This window comes from Pongo abelii, chromosome 18, assembly GCF_028885655.2.
Source record: "Pongo abelii isolate AG06213 chromosome 18, NHGRI_mPonAbe1-v2.0_pri, whole genome shotgun sequence".
NCBI classification, from domain to species: Eukaryota; Metazoa; Chordata; class Mammalia; order Primates; family Hominidae; genus Pongo; species Pongo abelii.
This window is the reverse complement of record NC_072003.2, coordinates 77,599,231-77,620,477: the sequence shown is the minus strand read 5'-3', so window position 1 is coordinate 77,620,477 and position 21,247 is coordinate 77,599,231. Positions and strand designations below refer to the sequence as shown.

The following is a 21,247-nucleotide window of genomic DNA, read 5'->3' as shown; positions in this document are numbered from 1 at the left end:
TGAGGACAAAATAATTGCTCATTTATTCACCTACACTGTTCCAGGAACTATTCCAGGAATTCAAGTGGTAAACACAACAAATGTCTTTTCTTCATGGAGCATTTAAAAAAACAAAACAAAAAAAAACCCACCAGGCAATGAAAAAAACAAAAAATTGCAAATATAATGAGAGGTTGAGCTATTTTTTAAAGTGGGGACACAGTACAGAGACAGAGAACTGGGAGGACACTCTTTTAGACAGGGTATAAATACTGCTGACAAATGGATTCATTCTAAGTTCCTGGTACTCCAGTCGAATGAAATTTCTTTCCCAATGAAATTTTATTTTTAAAATGTTAAAAGCTGAAATACATGCACTTACAAAAATGTTCCCCAAACAGAAAACTGATCTGACAAACAGATCAACAACCAAGTCAATGAATGTGATGGTTACAACCGAGGTCTAGATGGCTTTTTTGAGATTCAGTTCTTGAAAAGATGACCAACTTAGCTGTGTTCCAACAACCTAAGGCTTAAAATGTATAAAGCCAGATCCACTGAATTTAAGAAACCTGACCAGCTACATACCTGGAAAAGGAAGGGAATAGAAGGATGAGGCATGAGCCAAGGGCTTGGAGAACCACCCTTCATTCCTTCCTTTCTACCAGAGGCCTTATGGTCATGGCATGTTGCACCAGGACCAACAACTCTTCCATGTCAGTAATCTGAGCCCAGCCTAGAAAGGAAGATGGGACAACAGTGTCCCCAAGACATTACTGGTCTGGAATCAACTAGGTTTGTGGGGAGTCCAGGAGCCATGTCAAAATTGTTCCCTTATTTAGCAGGTTTTCAGCCAGATTGCAAGACCAGGATGGAAGAAGCTAGTAAAAGTTTGGGAAAGGAAAGGGGTGGTTACAAGTAGAGTTTAAAGAGGAAAAATAAAAAACAAAATGAAGGCTGGGTGTGGTGGATCACACCCGTAATCCTAGCACTTTGGGAGGCCGAGGTGGGTGGACTGCCTGAGTTCAGGAGTTCGTGACCAGCCTGGGCAACATGGCAAAATCCCGTCTCTACTAAAAATACAAAAAATTAGCCAGGCATGGTGGCACGTGCCTGTAGTCCCAGCTACTCAGGGGGCTGAGGCAAGAGAATCACTTGGGAGGCAGAAGTTGCAGTGAGCCAAGATCACGCCACTGCACTCCAGCCTTGGCGACAAAGTGAGACTGTCTCAAAAAATAAATAAATAAATAAATAAATAAATAAATAAATAATCCAAGGAATGCCCAGTGAGGGGACTGGGGGTCTGGGAGGGGGGTAAAGATGAGCTTAAGGGTGACTCAGAAATAATCCCACAAACACAACCTGGTAGGCATGGCTAGGGTAGGACTCTCTTCCACAAGGGACTAAATTGTTTTGGAAAACTATTAATACCTGCTTCTCTCTTGCCTTTTTTTTTCAACCTGCTACTCATTTATTTGACTTTGCCAAACATTTATAATTTGAGATCTTAATTATCAACATTTTAGACTTAGAATACAGTCTTAGAATAACCAAGCCCAAATCATTAATACGTTCTGGTCATGCCTTCTCATGCTTTCAATATTCTCATAAGTTTAATAAGTTTTCCTTACAACCTTAGCCTTTCCATACTCCCCACATAATAATGTTATATTAATTTATCTTCTCAAAAAATAAGTGTCTTAACAGACAATCATTTTGGTTCTTAGTTGAAATTCCTTCCCTATTTCAATGATCACAGAAGAAAAGGAATACACTGCCACGTTAATGAGTACATTTTAACACCTTATGACAAAAACATTTTATTTAGATATTTCCAAATAGTACAGTCCCTTCTATCCAGGGTGGATTAATATGGGCATAGTGAAAGACCAGACATGGTAATATTCTCTTCAGCTCTATGTTCCTTATAACTGCTTCCATGAGAGTAAAGAGACTTGCTGTGTCTATTTAAAAGGCAGAAGTAAATGTTTACCTTTCAATCAAAAGCTTTTCTTCTGTTTGCCGTCCGCTGTGCACCCATACCCTCTCACAAATAAAAATGAAAGGAATTTTTAATTGCATGAATGGAATTTGGGAGTGATGCCTGAATTCCCCTCCAGCACAGCCCATTGTGAATGCACACGTGCAAACTGCTTCCACCCAGGGTCCCAGCACACATAACCGAGTGGACGGGCCCAAGACAGAACTTGGTGACACTTTCTATAAACAGACAGGTTCACCTTGGGCAAAGGCCACCACACTCTAAAATTAATCCAGCTCTACAGATAACAAAAATTCCCCAGGGCCTTAAACAAGGAAGTCAGATCTCCCCGTATGTGGATTAACTGATTTAAAAAAAAAAAAAAACCTCAAGGGAAAGCACAGTAATAATGATGATATTAAAAATTTTTGTAATGCTTTATGGTGTAATGGATGCTCTGCTAAGCACCTGGAAAATACCAGTGTGAGCCCTCACAACATTTTACATGCTGGGAAACTGAGGCTCAGAGAAATCAGACATCTAAACCAAACCTTTTTTTAATTCCTTTTCTCTCTTTTTTATTCCTTCCTCCTTTCTTTTCCTTATTGTTGTAAGAGCGAATGCCCCAACCTTTATAGACATCCGCTTAAAGAACTGTCAGCAGGGGGAAAGGAATTAAAACACACCCAGACAACTTAGCAATGAGTCACATAAAAATCAGAAGTCTGGGGAGGAATTTTTAAGCTGCCTACTATGTGCAGAGGAGATCAGGGTCAGCAGCTGAGGCAACAGTCAGCAAACATTGCTCCTTCCAGTTTTATAGCTGACTCGATGTCTGGCCTTAGAAATCTCTTGGCGACACTCAGTAACTTAAAACAGGAGATATAAAGAAATGCATTATTTATTTCCTCCCTTGCCATCCTACAGCTTTCAAAAGAAAATTAGGTTGCACATTGACTACCAGGTCCTTGGTGATTTCTACTGAAGCCATCACCTTTGTGGCTCCATACATAAATCTTTTTCCTACTAGGAAATGGCTCTTCTTGCATACATTAGTGTTTTCCCTCATGCCATTGATCACTCCATCCAACAGCCTGCTTAGTCTGTCAATGACTCATTGACAGTGAAATCTACAGACATAAATGCCATCAGCTGCTGGATTCGGACAAGAGGGAAGAGGGATCTTGGAGTCTGGAACTCAGCCTAAGAGAGACATTTACAAATGTGATTTTTTTATGGGAAGGGGGTAGGATGTCATGTATACGTGACACAGACGTCTGAATAAAAGAAGATCATCTACTCAGGCTCAGAAATAACAGGTGAGTAGCACTAAGGAGATTCAGAACCTGTACCCTTTAAGCTGCTAGTGAGCTAATGGCATGCCACAGTGCTAGCATCTGGTAGAGCTTAAAAAAGAGAAGAGCCCATGAGAACACTGGCTTTCCTGGGTGGTACAAAAGTCATGATGCCGGACCCTCAGAGCAGGAAATACAACACAGGGAAAGATTAGTTGGTCCTTGGGTGAGAAATTTCTAGATGGCCATAGTGATGGACATATTTATTGCTTCTCATCTTTTACAGTCAATCCATAGATAATGCATGGGAGTTTTTTGTTGTTGTTGTTCTTTGTTTGTTTGTTTGTTTGTTTTTGAGACGGAGTCTCGCTCTGTCACCCAGACTGGAGTGCAGTGGCACGATCTGGGCTCACTGCAACCTCCGCCTCCTGGGTTCAAGTGATTCTCCTGCCTCAGCCTCCCGAGTAGCTTGGATTACAGGCATGTGCCACCACGCCCGGCTAATTTTTTGTATTTTTAGTAGAAACGGGGTTTCACCGTGTTAGCCAGGATGGTCTCAATCTCCTGACCTCGACCATCCACCTCAGCCTCCCAAAGTGCAATGCATGGGAGAGTTAATTATGGCTACAGAGTGGAAGGTGAATGTTATGGACCACGATAAAGCAGAAGTATAAGTAGCAGAAGTTACGGGTGAAAGGGGAAAGAAGAGGTAGAGGGAATGATCAGGGTACAAACTGCCTCTTCTTTATGAGACAGGGAGTAAAGAACTCCCAGAGCAAAGAACTGTCCAGAGCAGTTTGAGCAAAAATGGAAACATACATGTATATATACCATTACATATATGTATGCATGTGTGTGCATGCATATATATATATATATATATATAAAAGATGTTTACATATGGACATATGCAAAATATACAAAATCTGAAGTTACAAACATAATGGGAGGAAGGTGATACCACTATGGAAGATGGTAAAAATGAGCTAAATCCATGCCCATAACAGCAAAAGTCATTAGATAATGCCTGAAATCAATAGCTGAAGAAGTGGCAGTTTAAGCACAATATTAAGACACAGGAAGCAGACACGAGAGCGTCAAAAACAGAAATTTCTCCTAGAAGTTGCCTTTGTTCATCCCTACAGCCAACATCCAGAGAAACAGTGGCATAGAGCCCATTCTCCATCAGTATTTATTGAAGGAACAAACAAGTGGACAGAGTGGAGGGTGTGAAGGGAAAGGTGAGAGGCCATTGCTTGCTATGGTTTGTCTCCTATAACCCTGGATTTTTTTCCTACTGACATCAAATATTACCTTGCACGTGTATTGGGTGCGGGGGGGTGGGGGAGGGTGTCGTTTTTGTTTTTGCTGGTTTCATTCTAATTCCTCTGGTAGGAATCCAGTTCCCAGGATCTTCTTTGAATGCTGGAGATGTCCTATGTAAAAATGCAAGATCTGGGAATCAGTCTGGAAGTAGCTGCATGACCAGATAAGCCCTAGCAGAGACCCCCAGAGGCACCTGCCCCAGGAGCGAGGAGGCAAGCCTCAGACTGGAGACCTGGAGCGTAGACGCCTGCAGGGACTGGATGGCTTACCAACTGCTACCAGGAGGCAGTGGCCACTTTTTAGTTAAACTACAGTTTTAGGGAATAGGAGTGAAAACTGCCCTTTGCTCCACTGTAACTACAAATTTGCTGTAAAAAGGAAAGGAAATGGAAGAAATTAAAGAAAATAAAAGAAAAACTACCAGCACAGGGAAGGAGGAGGAGTACGTGACCTAGTCAGTTTCCAATGAGCAGTTAAAACATATGGGGGCTCTGTTTTCAAATTCTGCTTCTGCCAAGGACTCAGCAGCATGGCCTCGGGCAAGTCGCTCACCTCCTCTCCTTGTCAATATGTCTTGATTGCACTGCCATCTCCCTCATTTGCCAAGTGAAGACAATGACATCCTTTTCATGGGGTTATTAAAGGATGAAATCAAATAATGTCTATAAACGTTTGGCATGCAATAGAGACATGAAGTATTATTTCCCTTCTCCCCCTCTCTCCTTAGGATGAACACTGGAAAAACACACAACCTTCTGTCACAAAATGAGTTTATTCACAGATATTTCCTAAAAGGATGGCAGAAATGTTTCATGGTAACGTTTATTAAACTTAGATTCAAATTGACCTCAAAACATATGAAAAAAATGTTTAATCCCAAAGACATTTTGATGGACAGTCAAAAAAGTTACAAAATGTAAAGCTCAGTTGGTAATTAGCTGAATTCTGAAAAGTCATATTATATCCATTACACTTGATGTGGTGTGGTGGGAGGTAACTAATTTACAGCATCATCCACGAGGTGTGCTCATATTAAAGCTGGGTATAATATCGTATTAGAAACTGTGGTATATGGGAAAGAGTCAGGTGGCTTTGGAGTCAGATGGCCCTCAATCTGGATGCCGGCAATGCCACTTGACAGCTGACCGACCCTGGCTGAGTTTCTTAGTATCGCCAAGCCTCTGTTCCCTTGCACTAAAAAGGATTTGATATCACAGGTGGCGCAGAGGTACCAAGGAATAAGGAATAATGGAGGTCAAGTGGCTGATACGAGTCTGTTGCAGTGCTGGCTCTCAACTCCCACTAACTGCTATTATTTGCAATGCAATATCACCTTCTCCTTATGCCTGAAATGATATATTAGACAAGTAATTTTCTCTTCTGTGCGGGAAGGAATTCACTAGGAAACAAGGAGATGAGAATCATGTTTTGTCTTCACTTAAAATGCTCAAACCAGGCAGTAGTCAGTGGGGGTGATAAAATTGCCTTGTGGATCTTACCATGACTTTTGTCCAAAATGATCAGAGAGTACATTAAATCATTAGCAGAAACTTTGCTACCTGATGATTTTACAATGCAGGCAACGAAATTCATTGCAGAAGCAAAATAGGGCCAATAATATAATTACAGCACTCTGCCTATGCAGTCAGAGCTAATGCTATTATTTGACATTGCAAGGCTGTGCTTTTCCCCAGAGTCTCAGTGGAGACAAGGTTCGCCCTAATTGGTTCCAAAGCACAACCTCCCCAACACAATCTTTCCTCAGGACCAGTAATGTTAATTTCCACACGACTGTAAATAGTATTTGCAAACAATACAAACATGGTAATAAGAGGCTAGGTGGGTAATTAATGTGGTTACAAAGTAGCTTATTTGCATTTTTATTTAAAAACGGCCTTCTTTAAAAAGCAGCTCAGATTTCTCTTTGCAAAAGGAGCCTTGGTTAAAGAGTACAGCAGTAATTACTCTCTTCAGGGGTTCTTTTATATGTCCTTCAGGGAATTAGAATGAAAAGATAAGCAGAATTATAAAGGAAATCATGTAAAATATGAAATGTACTATAAACACTTAGTAGTGTATTTACCAGAAGCTAGGCTTACCTTGTTCATAAATGGAATATTTTAAACAGCTTGCAATACATTCAGATTAATTGTAGATATGGCTAAAAGCTACAATCATCTAGTTAAACTTTTTTTCCTTGAAAGGTAGATTATTTCAAGATTTGACAGGCCATCATAGTAAATTCCACTTGATCATCTGCCGAAAAGTGCTCTCAGTAAGACAAAGGGTTAAGTGGGGCCCATCACTGAGATAAGGCAAAGATTTGCATTCTTCTCTAATAGAAGGAAGCCAGAACGTTAGAGCAATACTTTCATCTTATCTTTTCTTAGCTTACATCTTGCATTCCCAAGCTCAAAAAATAGGAAGTGCGAAAATAAATTCAAAAGCCCAGTTGGAACAGAATTCAGTCTTTTTCATTTCTCTCATATTCCACATGTTCAATCTTTTTTTTTCTTTTTTTTTTGAGACAGTCTTGCTCTGTCGCCCAGGCCGGAGTGCAGTGGTGTGATCTCGGCTCACTGCAACCTCTGTCTCCGGAGTTCAAGCAATTCTCCTGCCTCAGCCTCCCAACTAGCTGGGATTACAGGCGCCCGCCACCATGTCTGGCTAATTTTTGTATTTTTAGTAGAGACAGGGTTTCATCATGTAGCTCAGGCTGGTCTCAAACTCCTGACCTGGGGTGATCTGCCCACCTTAGCCTCCCAAAGTGCTGAGATTACAGGAGTGAGCCACTCTTTTTTATCTTAGCACTTAGAACCCACTAACATGCCCAGCCTGCAATCTTAACATGTGGAAATTTCTGGAAGGTGGCCATGGTGTCAGGACCAACAGTAGTTAAGACACCTGAATTCATTTGGAAGCCATCCAGTCATCACCCACTAACCAGTAGGAGGTGAGCCAGTTGCTGGGTCCCAGGCATGAAAAGTCACATCTCCCTCCCTCAAGAAGTTCATTGTCTTAGGGTAGAACTGCCAGGTGGATGCACCTGTCAGGTTTAATGAAGGAGCAGGTTCCAGTCGGTCTGCAGGCACTGGGAAAAGCTTCACACAGGTCATAGTGCTCAAACAGTCCCTCCCAGATGAGAGACTGTGGTCTGAACAAGTGGAAGGGCTGGGCTCTCCAGGCAGAAGTACCAGCAGGCACCAAGGAACTGGGGATGGAACAGCTTGGCAGATGTGGGGAACCTCAGAGGGTGTAGCAGGGAAGCCCACTGAGGTCCCAGTTAGCAGAAGGCATAAAAGAAGTTGCAAACTCAGATGTCAGCAAGGCCACGTGTGCCTTCATTTTCTCCTTCAACAGATGTTTAAAAAGGACCTGCTATCGCATCACATGGCGCTGCTCTATAGCACAATGCACATTCTACTGGAGGGAGACAGTCTAGAAACAAGAAATGGAACACGTAAGACAGTTACATAGAGTGTTAGTGGGTTCTAAGTGCTAAGAATAAAAAGAGTAGAGGAGGTTTAAAAGGATGGGGAGTTACAGGGTTGATGGTTAAACCAGGCAGGGATAACATCCAAAGGAGTAGAAGAGTTAAGGATAGGGGTTTGGGGTTGGGGGTGATCACCTGGCCCAAAAAGAAGCAGCTGCTATTCAGTCCCAGATAATTATTGCCATGTCTTCCAATATTTTTAACAGAGGCCAGAAATGTGAATTCTTGACAAAAATCTTTTTTTTCTTGAGATGGAGTCTCATTCTGTCGCCCAGCCTGGAGTGCAGCAGCACGATCTCAGCTCACTGCAACTTCCGCCTCCCAAGTTCAAGCAATTCTCCCACCTCAGCATCCCAAGTAGCCGGGATTACAGGTGCCCACCACGACGCCAGGCTGATTTTTGTATTTTTAGTAGAAACAGGGTTTCACCATGTTGGCCAGGCTGATCTTGAACTCCTGACCTCAGGTGATCCACCCACCTCGGCCTCCCAAAGTGCAGAGATTACAGGTGTGAGACACCACGCCCGGCCAATCTTATTTTTTAATTAAAAAACAGAAAGAAAAACCTATCACCTACCAAGCAGTTCCAATAAACCTGTCTGCAAAACATCACTGCAACAAACTCCCTGACTCCAAAGAGACATATATTGTTTTAAAAAATTAAATTAAGTTGCTCACGCCTGTAATCCCAGCATTTTGGGAGGCCGAGGCAGACGGATCACGAGGTCAGGAGATGGAGACCATCCTGGCTAACACAGTGAAACCCGGTCTCTACTAAAAATATAAAAAAATTAGCCGGGCGTGGTGGCGGGCGCCTGTAGTCCCAGCTACTCGGGAGGCTGAGGCAAGAGAATGACGTGAACCCGGGAGGCGGAGCTTGCAGTGAGCCGAGATCGCACCACTGCACTCCAGCCTGGGCGACAGTGCCAGAGTCATCTCAAAAAAAAAAAATAAATAAATAAAAATAATAATAATAATAAATAAAAATTAAATTAAGTTTCAAAAGGATACGTCTTCACTCTCAACCACCCTCCAACAATTCAAACAAACAAAAATCCCAAATTAGTTTTGGCTAAGTCTGCCCACCTTCTTGTAAGCATCTATACTCACATATCCATATGGTGTTGAAACCTTCTCACTTCCAGCCCCTAGCATCTTCTAAACAGCCAAAACATATTTTCCATAAGAATTCTAATGATATTTCAATGATATAAGACTGGACCTAAATAAGACCAGCTTCTTGGTATTGTTTTGAAAATAGTCACCCGATAAAATTTAGTTATACTTTAGATAGAATTCAGAGGCTATAATGATGTTTTAAATATGATTTCAAAATACTTCAGAAAAGCAGAAAAGCAATGAAGTGGAAGAGAAGGATAATAAGTTTATGACATTCAAGTAAATATATCCAGAAAACTGGGTCATTTACACCACAACCGCAATCTTTTCTGTTAAAATATGCAAACGACAGTATGAAAAATGGTTTGTGATGTTAAAGAAATATAGCACTACAAATGTCAGCGTGCGAGAACTCAATAACACTTAATGAAACTTTGGATTTCAAATTAATTACTGATTGACTAAGGTATCTAGAGGGAAAACAGCCTCGATTAGAGAAGTCTGGGATGAGCCATAAATCTGGATACCTCTTTCGGGGACTCTGAGCAGGCATTTCCTACTTGTGCCATTAATGTGTGATTAATGGGGTGACTGGTCACTGGAAAGACCACCGGTTTGATTCTCAGAAATAAGACTAGTTAATGTTTTCCTGACTCAGATGTAACTTTCTTTTCTTTTTTCCCTTTTGAAATTTTCAACATGTATGTTTGTGGTTTTAGCTACTTCTGGGAGCTTGAGATAAAACGTTAAACAAATTTCTGAAGTGCTATTTTACTGAAAGGTAAGTGGCAACCATATCAAGAAAACCATCTTTGGTCAAGTGAATTCTTTGTTCACAATTATCATTCCCTCCCTGCCTTTGCTTCACTTTCCTGTGGGCAGAATACACTTTCCTGCCCCACTGCTGTTGGTCTTGGCTACTGCCATTGATATATGAAAATATGACGCACACATGAGGTACAACAACGTATGAACAGAAGCCTCTGTGAGGTTTTGCCCTCTGCAGGCCCTGATGACATCTCCTACAGCCTGGGCCCTGCAAGGAGATGCTGTGAGAAGCTGAGCCCAGGAAAGCCCATCTGTGACTGCAGAGCCACGGCCAACCCTCAGCCACATGTGTTATGAGCAAACAAACACACATTTATTTTTGCAAGTCCTGAGAGTCTGGGGTTGTTTGTTACTGCAGCAAAAGGTGGCCAATATGCCATCCTCGTCAATCAACTTAGAAAATTTTTAACCACAAAATTCAAGTCATAGCTTTATATTTCATGAAAGTTACATAATTCAAAGCATTCAACTATAACAGCACTAGACCTGTAACAATTCTCACCTAATAAATAAAATATTTTTTAAAAAAAGATTCTGTCAAAAAATAAACAAGGAAGAGACTATATCCACCATTATCTGCAATAATAAAGCTTCAACATTTCAAATGGTCACTAGTAAGACAACAATGGTAAGAAGACACCAGTAACATTACAAAGTACTTATTGTATGCCAGACACTATAATGTGTGCCACATACGTTCACGTATTTCCTCAACAATCCAGGGATATGGGTCCTATTTGTTTTTGTTTTCTTTCTTTCTTTTTTTTTTTTTTTTTTGAGACAGAGTCTCACTCTGTCACCTAGGCTGGAGTGCAGTGGTGCAATCTCGGCTCACTGCAACCTCCGCCTACTGGGTTCAAGTGATTCTCCTGCCTCAGCCTCCTGAGTAGCTTGGGACTACAGGCACGTGCCACCAAGCCTAATTTTTGAATTTTTAGTAGAGACGGGGTTTTGCCATGTTGGCCAGACTGGTCTCGAACTCCTGACCTCATGTGATCCACCCGCGTCAGCACCCCAAAATGCTGGGATTACAGGCATGAGCCACGGTACCCGGCCTTTGTTTTCTTTTTTAATAATTTCAACTTTTATTTCAGATTCAGGGGGTACCTATGCAGATTTGTTACATGAGTATATTGCATTATGCTGAGGTATGCGGTATGAATGATCCTGTCACCTAGATAGTAATAGGTCCTATTTTTGTCCCTCTTTTATAAACAAAGAAATAGAAACACAGAGAGGCTAACTAACTTGCCTAGAAAAGAAATGGATAACCTCATCTTTGTCATTCTTTATATAATTCCAGGTAGCGCCTCATCCAATTTTAGTGTTCTCTGTGTGTCACACTTTCAATGTAATGAAAATAGATTAATTTTAAAATATTCCAAGTACAGGCATTCCATCCATCACTCCTGAGAAAAGTTACTCCTATGATCAAATATCCTGTAAATTCTGAGAACTGTTCTAATAATTATTCCAGTTCATTTTTCCACATAGCAGCGCCTCCCACTCTGCAATGCCATTCTCAAATCTCCCCTCAGATAAGAATCTCTCCCGAGGATCAAGAACCTGCCTTGCCCTAAATCCTCACCCAAAACCTTCCCCATGTGGGAAATCTATGTTAATTCCACCAAACTGGAGCTATAAAACAGCAATCATGTATAGGAGGGGGAAAAAAGACTGAAACTCATAAAAAGGAATTAACATATTCACACGGGATGCTATATATAATATGTACAAAACAGGTGTCCAAGATTTTTTAAATGCAACTTCCTAAAACATTGGGACCATACATGGACATATTTTGGTGGCATATTTTTCAAAGCCCGAACAAATATAGTAGAAACTCATTACGATACTATTTTCTGTTGGCAGATTTATGTTTTTTTTTTAACCTTTCCTACCTATGATCAAAGAAAGATTCCCAAGCCTCGTTGCTCCAACTTAGTAGCTCAATGGTCCAAAAGCAATGTAGGGCTGCATCCCAGCCTGCACCCTGTTCACCGGGCTGGGTGCCCACTTGGAGGAGCTGTGGGCCCCAGGAGGAGGGGGCATCTTTTCTTAATTCTCACAAAAGTGTGTATGGCTGGCGGGTTTGGCCTTGGGAGGCTCCAGGGGCTCTGTGGTCCAGCAGTCCAGCTGGATCCAGTGGTCCAGCAGCATCATCTTGCCTAATCTACTCCTCATCACTGGGGTTGGAAAGAGGGCTCATAAAATCAATTTTCTCTTAACAAGGGAATGGAGAATGACACAAGTCACCATAAAGCTGGTATGTGGGCATTTTGGATCAGAGGTACAAGACTCAAGTAAAGGTCCTTGAGAAAGTCTCACAGTGATCAGATGACTGATACCTTGGGTCCCAAAAAAACAACAAATGGGGATTGGGAGGATGATATAATGGGAACTAAAGTATAGCGAATCCATGACATGGAAAGCAGCCTGTCCAGCATTCTCCATTATCACAGTCAACTTTACAACTTGATGAAGTATGCAGCGTCATCTCCAAGATTAATTATCTGGCTCAGGTTGGACATCCACTTAGAAAATGAGCCGGGTTTCATACCAAGTGGTTTTGACTCTGAAATCCAATATGCTTTCCCCCTGCCATGCCACTGTGATTACAGTCAGCCCCTGAAAGGATGCAGGATCTGAGCCAAATCACTCTACCTGGGGCCCAACTCACCCTCCAAATATGTGTGCAAAAAAAAGTTGGCTGGAAGGGATATGCACTGTAGCCATAATGGGGTTGGTTGGGGAGACACTAAGTACCCAGCAGGCATAGCCTTTGGAGGCCAGACAGTCACTAGGTATACTGGATAGGACCGATGTGGTTGCAAGTGACAGAAACCCAGCCAAAACTCACTCCAATACAAAGGGGGATTTACTAGTTCCACCACATTTCAAGATCAGGAGTCAAGTTGGCCAAAAGAACTGTTTTTGCTCTCTCTCTCTCACCTCAGGTTGACTTCCCCTTTCTTTCTCCTTTCTGTCTCCTTGTGCCAGGAAACTAGGCTGCTAGCAGCCCATATAAACATCCCTGCACCTCCTAGGCCCTCAGATAAGAGACTGCACTTTCTCCACCGGCTAGGGACTGGTCTGGCCTAAGCCAAGTGCTCATCTTAGCACCAACCACTTCAGCGAGGGTGTAATGGACCATAACTGGCCCAAACCAGTTCATGCAAATTACCACCGCCCCCCTCACTTTCATAGTTCCTAAGATGGAGCTATTAGTACCAAGTGTGGACAGATGTGCTGGACAAGATAACAGCGGCCACAATAGGAAGGGTTTGGGTGGGAAGTGAGTTCTTGAGGAAAAGTAAGAAGGCTTTGAGCCGGGCATGGTGGCTCATTCCTGTAATCCCAGCACTTTGGGAGGCCGAGGTTGGTGGATCACTTGAGGTCAGGAGTTCCGGACTAGCGGGACAAACATGGTGAAACCTCATCTCTACTAAACATACAAAAATTAGCCGAGTGTGGTGGCAGGCGCCTGTAATCCCAGCTACTTAGGAGGCTGAGCCAGGAGAATCACTTAAACTTGGGAGGTGGAGGTTGCAGTGAGCCGAGATCACGCCATTGCACTCCAGCCTGGGCGACACAGCACAACTCCATCTCAAAAATAAATTAATTAATTAATTAAATAAAATAAAAAAGAAGGATTTGTTTAGGTGCCATTATTATGATAGCCACTGGCTGTTAACTACTTGACCTCTTCTCTTTCTCAAAAGTAGACTTCAGAGCTCTTGTCCCAATTGTATATGCCCTCTGTGTGATTTCACTTAAAACTGTCTTCAGTTGTCCCTGAAGGTGGACAAATGATCCAACATTATTACAAAGACATACAGACTTTGACAAACCTCATGGGCATGCACCAGTAAAGACAGCGATGGAGACAAGGACAATCTCCATCTTACACCATCAGAGCAGCGAAAGTGCCCATAGCTACCAAGAGGCAATGGGAAGTGAAACCCCTCAGGGCGGGACTACAGCAGGAAGGGGCTCCTAGGAGACCATCGTGGCACAGGTGAGCTGCAGCTCTGAAGATCTTGCTTTTAACTTGTCACAATGTGCCGCATGCCCACACCACCTCTGGAATCTAGGTATTCCTAGTCCTGAGAAGCCACGCTTTCTCTAGTTTCTGGCTTGGCTCAGACCTGAACCCATGTCTTGCAACTCTACCCTCCAGATGAGCTGCATGCTCTCAGCCACAGCTTGGATCAAACACCAGCTTCAACAGGAACGTCGGGCCTCTGGCATGACCTTGACTCTGCCTGCACCTCCAAATTTTACCTTCCTGCCCCCTTCCCCCATTCTCCTCCGCAGCCTCTATTCCCTTACCCTTTTCCTTGTACCCTGCTTCAATAACTTTAAAGCAGACTCTGATCTTCACTAATCTTTTCTGTTAGTCAAACGCAGAATCAAAACAGAGCATGTGTCATATCTTGTCAAACAGGGGTATTCTTTCCAGCGATCCCAGGGAAAATCACTGATACGATTTCAAAAGGCCTGTCATTTCTCCCCAGTACCCATGAAGGATCTTAACACCCATAGGTCTGTCAATACCTTTATGTAAGCCAGTGATTTTCCAGCCTGGGTCATGTCATATGGCCCAGAGTTTAGTGTCTGTGTAACATTTGCTGTTATTTTTCCCTAATATTATCTCCTCAAAATTTCTAAATGATGGTCCTACTATTCTGGGATTTTTCAAGTAAAGCTGTGTCACTCCAATTCTAGAGCCTTAAAACTTTATATTTTCCCAACTGAGGCAAGCAATCTATTCTTTTTTTTTTTTTTTTTTTTTGAGACGGAGTCTCGCTCTGTCGCCCAGGCTGGAGTGCAATGGCGCAATCCCAGCTCACGGCAAGCTCCACCTCCTGGGTTCACGCCATTGTCCTGCCTCAGCCTCCCGAATAGCTGGGACTACAGGTGCCCGCCACCACACCCAGCTAATTTTTTGTATTTTTAGTAGAGACAGGGTTTCACCGTGTTAGCCAGGATGGTCTCGATCTCCTGACCTCATGATCTGCCTGCCTCGGTCTCCCAAACTGCTGGGATTACAGGTGTGAGCTTCCACGCCCGGCTAAGGCAAGCAATCTATTCTATGTTCAGATGTAAACTCTTCTCACCACTTTGATAAATGTAACTGTATTGATTTAATACATATTGAGATGTACTAAATTTCATATAAATAGCTAGTTAGAAAACCATAGCAAGTACCTTTTAACCAACTGAATAAGAAACCACACAATCCCAAGTTCTCATAACCCTAGTAAGGAATTACAATGAATGAAGTGATGTTATAGTAATTAAATTCTGGGAATGCATCCATAATGCCTAATGGAAATGGAAACCTTACGAGGTCTTAATGCCTGGGAAACACCTATTACGTCACTGAAATCCCTAGAACCCACCACATTTATCTTTCTCCTTTAAAATTGGGTGAGAAAGTAACTGCTTTCTAATGTGGCTTGAACCATTCTTGCCCTGCTGAAGATAAGGTAAAGGAAGGACAAGAGACATGGGTCCTGAAACCTGGAGAAAAGATTCCGCACTATTTTCTTCCCTTTGGCAGGTCAAGGTACCGATTTCTGTTACACAATGTCACACCTTCTAGTGAAACTATTTCTGTAACCCTCCAAAGACTGAGTTCCTTTGCGTCTTTTTTTGGGGACAGAGTTTCAATGTCTCAGAGTCTCGATCTGTGTGTGGACCAGGCTGGAGTGCAGTGGCGCGATCTCGGCTTATTGCAACCTCTGCCTCCCCGGTTCAGGCAATTCTCCTGCCTCAGCCTCCCGAGTAGCTGGGACTACGGGTGTGCACCACCACGGCCAGCTAATTTTTTGTATTTTTAGTAGAGACTGGTTTTCACCATGTTGGCCAGGCTGGTCTAGAACTCCTGACCTCAAGTGATCTGCCTGTGTCAGCTTCCCAAAGTGCTAGGATTACAGGCGTGAGCCACCGTGCTTGGCCTCAAAGACTAAGTTCCTTGAGCACAGTCCTTTTATCTTTGTGCCCACCTGGCACCTCTTGCAAAGCTTGGCATTACTCAGCCATGTGTGAAGGGTGGGTTGGATGGGCAAAAAGACAGACAAGGAACCAAGAGCATCATTTGCTACTAACTTGCCTAAAACATTTACCCTCAGTTAACCTGGTTAAGATATAACTCAAAGAATAAAAACTAAAGTAAAGGGTGTTTCTTTGGGGAGATGGGACAGTTCTGTATCCTGACTGTGATGTTGGTAACCCAAATGTATATATGTGATAACTTTTCATAGAACTACACACACACACAGAGAGAGCCACACACAAATGAGTACATGCAAACACTAGCAGAACTCGGATAAAATCTGTAGTTAGTTAATATTATTGTACCAATATCAATTTCCCAGACTCGATTGTTATGCTGTGATTATCACTGGGGAAGCTGGGTTACAGGTACCCAGAACCCTCTATACTATTCTTCGCAACTTCTATGAGAATCTGAACTTATTTTAAAACAAAGCTTTTCATTTATTTTTCTTTTGAGACAGGGTCTCGCTTTGTCACCCAGGCTGGAGTGCAGTGGCGTGATCTTGGCTCACTGCAACCTCTGCCTCCCGAGTTCCAGCAATTCTCCTACCTCAGCCTCCTGAGTAGCTGGGATTACAGGCATGTGCCACCATGCCCGGCTAACTTTTTGTATTTTGAGTAGAGACAGGGTTTCGCCATATTGGCCAGGCTGGCTCAAACTCCTGACCTCAAGTGATCCACCTGCCTCAGCCTCCCAAAGTGCTGGCATTACAGGCATGAGTCACTGCATCTGGCACAAAATAAAGCTTTTTAAAAGACGAATGTAAAGAAGAAAATTCCAACAAGTCAAAGGATATCAACTGATCAACTGTCAGGTTAAACTGTGAGTTCTAGCAATTAAGGATTTGCGAGAAAAATACCAAATTGTACTTTTTTCCTCTCCAGTGGTTACCCTCTAGGTCGGCAATGTCTGATGAAAATAAAGGGTCACCTACATATCGTTAACCTTTCTAGTAGCTGTGTCAAAAAAAAAGGTAAAAAGAAACAGATTAAATGAACTTCAACGATATTTTATTTAACCTAGTATGTCTCAAATATTATTTCAGCATGGAACTAATATAAAAATGTTAATTAAATTTTTTTATACTGTCTGAAACCTGGGAGGCATTTTATTTTACATCAACGGCTCATTTCAATCTGGACCAGCTACCTTTCAAGCACTCAACTGCCACACGTGGCCAGTGGCTACCATACTGAATGGGGCAGAGCTAGCTGCCACCTGTAAGTTGCTATTAAAGTCACTTTGAGGCCGGGTGCTCTGGCTCACACCTGTAATCCCAATGCTTTGGGAGGCCGAAGTGGGTGGATCACTTGAGGTCAGGAGTTCAAGACCAGCCTGACCAACATGGCGAAACCCCATCTCTACTAAAAATACAAAAATGAGCTGGGCATGATGGTGGGTGCCTGTAATCCCAGCTACTCTGGAGGCTGAGGCAGGAGAATCACTTGAACCTGGGAGGTGGAGATTGCAGTGAGCTGAGATCACGCCACTGCACTCCAGCCTGGGTAACAGAGCGAGATTCCGTCTAAAAATAAAAAAATAAAAAGTCACTTTGAGAGCTTTTCATAATTGCACCTTTTTATTTCCTTTGAATGAATGCATATCTCCAGCAATTCAGGCCTACTTCATGGTGACAGGATGCACCACCCTGGGAAGTAATATATCTAAAGCTCTCTACCAATGAGCTTCTACATGTAAACTTACTTTAAAAAAAAAAAAAAATCACAGTTCACAGTTCAACTTGAAAAAGTTCTGCGGCTTCGAGGATTTGTATGCACTGTGGCGTATTCTTGGGGAAAGCTGTGAATCCTTCCTATCAGATCATCTTCAAATGAAGACAGAATCTCATCAATTTTAAACAGTGCAGTTGCAGAGGCAGGAGGGTCTTTGACGCCTGTTCTATATTCTATATTCTTCTGATTCCATGTTGCATTAAAAATAGAATATCAATTAAATAACAGCTTGACACGACCATGGAAAGAAATCTTTCGCTATTCTCTGATAGTCCAGTTCTCGGCCTCCCTCTATGCACATATGGTGGGTTTGTGCACACACACCGCACCCTACCACTGCTCGCTCCTTGGCCCTGAGACTTGCTTTGGCCAATGGAATGTGAGCAGAGATGGCAGGAGTCGCTTTTGAGCGAGGGTCAGCACGTCCCTCTCTTCCTCTGTCACAACATCCAGCAGGGCAGGCTGCTCTGTGGGCCCTGGTGGCTGAGTGAGATCCCCATCTCACAGATCCCTCCAAGCAACTCATGATGAAAATACAGTTTGAGCAAGAAATAAACCTTTGTTGTTTCAAGCCCCGGAGATTTTGAGGTTGTTTGTTATTACAGCATAACTTAGACTGTCCCAACACATAATTCCATTGTTGATCCTGTACATGTGACATCAACGATTCTTTCCCAGACATCTCTCTGAGTATGAGGGCTTATCGCATCTGCTATATAACCCAGACTTGGTTTTACAGTGGTTTCATTACCGACCATAAAAACTGTAACAGTGGAACTGTATAAACAAACCGAACAGTGTTTTTACTGTAAAACATGAATGTAATATAAATATTTGTCTTTGCCTTCTCTCAGCATCTGTAATGAGAGCAGAAAATTCATGCCATATGTTTATAGTATAAAGGGGGAAAAAATAGATCTCAATGATTCATCCATGTGGGTGCCGGCTAAGCTGTTTAATATTTTTAATTCATCCATTTTCCTTCATATATAAATCCTCCACAAATCATAAAACGCTTATGATTGTCAGTCACTAAATTCACGATTATTTCTACACAGGGGTCCTGGCTAAGGCGAATGTGAGCATGAGGATAATGAGGTCATTTTCTCTGGCATCATGAGAAAACACCAAGCGAATCGCTACAGTCTGACCCTTGCCTACCCCAGCCCACCCCAGCCCCGTAAATTCAAATATGAAAACACTTCTCCAAACACTTCAAAATCCCTATCCTACCTCTGGCTGAAGTGCCACTGAACATTTGGGATCCTGACAGTTCCTGCCTTTTTAAAATCCTCCTATGGAGAAGCGCCGAACATGTTAAGTGGCTGCGGCTGCTGAGGACCTTCTGATATGGTGGAAGGAAGCGTTACCGTGCGCACCGAGGTCTGTGCCAAGCATGGAATCCAGCTTCACGTGCAGAGAGCAACGGGGGAGGTTTTTATACTGGAGCTGCAATTGAGCCCTTGATGTGAAGTTGCTGAAGCCTGCCCAAAGTGTTTGTGCAGGCTTTTAGGATGCAAGCCTAAAGGCACAGAGAATGATTCAATTTTCTCCAAATTGGCTCACGGACCAGAGGTTTCTGGAAACGGTCACCGTCCTACAAAATCCAATACTGCAGCGAGGAAGCTTTGTTTGAACATGACACAAATCTACTCAGAGGAGGCTCTGTGTGGCACCGAGGAGGCCAGCCCCTCGTGGGCACAAGAGTTGTTGACGGGAAGAAGGAAAGGAGGGGGCACCTCAATGAGTTAGAACCCAGGATGTGCAAGGCATGAAGGGGTGGTATTCAGGAGCTTTCGGCTCAGTGAGTGGTACTTGGCAGGTGTTACTGAGCATGTGCCACTAACCAGGCACTGTTATCTCATTTAATCCTGACAAGCATCCTACGGTTCGGGGATGCAATATCTCCATTTCCTGTAGGAAGATAGAGAGGCATATGCAGGAACACCTTGTCTGAGATCCACAACACTGCTACAGAACGGCGCAGCCAGGATTCCAACCTCCACTGGGCTGATTCCAAAATCCATGTTCTCAACCACTAACTAGACCACCAAAGTCAAAGAAAACCTTTCATGCTCATAACCAACTGGTCCTATGCCACCCAAAAGTGATGAGAAATACAGGCATTGTATCTGCTCTTGCCCGAATATTCTTGAGCTTGGGCCATAATACAGGCCTTGCTTCCCTCCCCACCCACACTGCCCCCAACACATGCACACACAGACCCCTAGTGGGTGGTAGATATTATTATTACTATTAATTTACGTGTCTGTCTCCACACTTGAGACTCCTTGAGGGCAAGGACAACATCTCGTGTACCTATATGTGCTGAGAGTCCAGTGAGACTGCTGGTGTAGAATAAAGGATCAAAACATGCTTGTTGACTAAATAAGGAGACCTACAGGCAAACAATCAATGCACTATGTGATCAGTGCTGTCATAGATGCATACTTAAAAACCAAAACTTGGACCATGAGCTCTTGGGAGGAAAGAACCTTTGCTTTCTTTCTTTTTTTTTTTTTTCGAGACAGAGTCTCGCTCTGTCGCCCAGGCCGGAGTGCAGTGGCGCGATCTCGACTCACTGCAAGCTCCGCCTCCCGGGTTCACGCCATTGTCTTGCCTCAGTCTCCCAAGTAGCTGGCACTACAGGCACCCGCCACCATGCCCCGCTAATTTTTGTATTTTTAGTAGAGACGGGGTTTCACTTTGTTAGCCAGGATGGTCTCGATCTCCTGACCTCGTGATCCGCCCACCTCGGCCTCCCAAAGTGCTGGGATTACAGGCGTGAGCCACCACACCCAGCCAGAACCTTTGCTTTCTTTATCACTGCCATATCATTGGTGCTCAATGCTCTACCTGACCCAGAGAAGAACGTTGACAACGATGTGCTGAACAAAAGAAGGAAGGCAGGGCAGGAGAGAGGAAAGAGAAGCCCAGGAAAGCTTTGTGGGAAAGATACCCTTGAACAGAGACTCACAGGATACAGAGGCAGATGTGGGGAGGAAAAGCTTAGCTGAGATCCTTCCAAGCAGAGGCCATAGTCTGTGCCAAGATGCAGAGAGACAGGAAGGGTTAGCAACAGCAGTGAGTTTGATATGGTTGGAACAAGAAAGAGAACGGCCAGACAGGAGCCTAGACAGGTAGACAGGACCCCAAGCAATTATTTTCTTTTCTTTGCCACCACTTGGAAAGCACACGCTAGGTACCACCGCAAGTACTCGGGTACCATCATGAACATTTCACATTAGCACTTTAGTTCATCTTCGCAACAATCTTGTGATCCAAGTACTATTATCAACCCCCAAGTTATAGATGAGGAAACTGAGGCAATAAGAACAAGTGAATATGCCACTCACATGGTTTTCGTAAGTGGCATAAACAGGATTTGAACTTGGAAAGGCTAAATTCCAGATGTGCTGCTTAGGCCCT

General features: G+C 43.1%; 1 protein-coding gene across 7 annotated transcripts in view; it reads right to left on the bottom strand.

Annotated features, from left to right (window-relative positions):
• WWOX (WW domain containing oxidoreductase) overlaps window positions 1–21,247 on the bottom strand; it is a 1,117,686-nt gene that overhangs the window by 1,015,932 nt on the left and 80,507 nt on the right. The window contains exon 6 of one of the 7 annotated variants that reach the window (XM_054533080.2): window positions 4,218–4,691. Coding sequence (XP_054389055.1) covers window positions 4,635–4,691 — 57 coding nt within the window. The 3' untranslated portion in view covers window positions 4,218–4,634. 7 annotated transcript variants of the gene reach the window in all.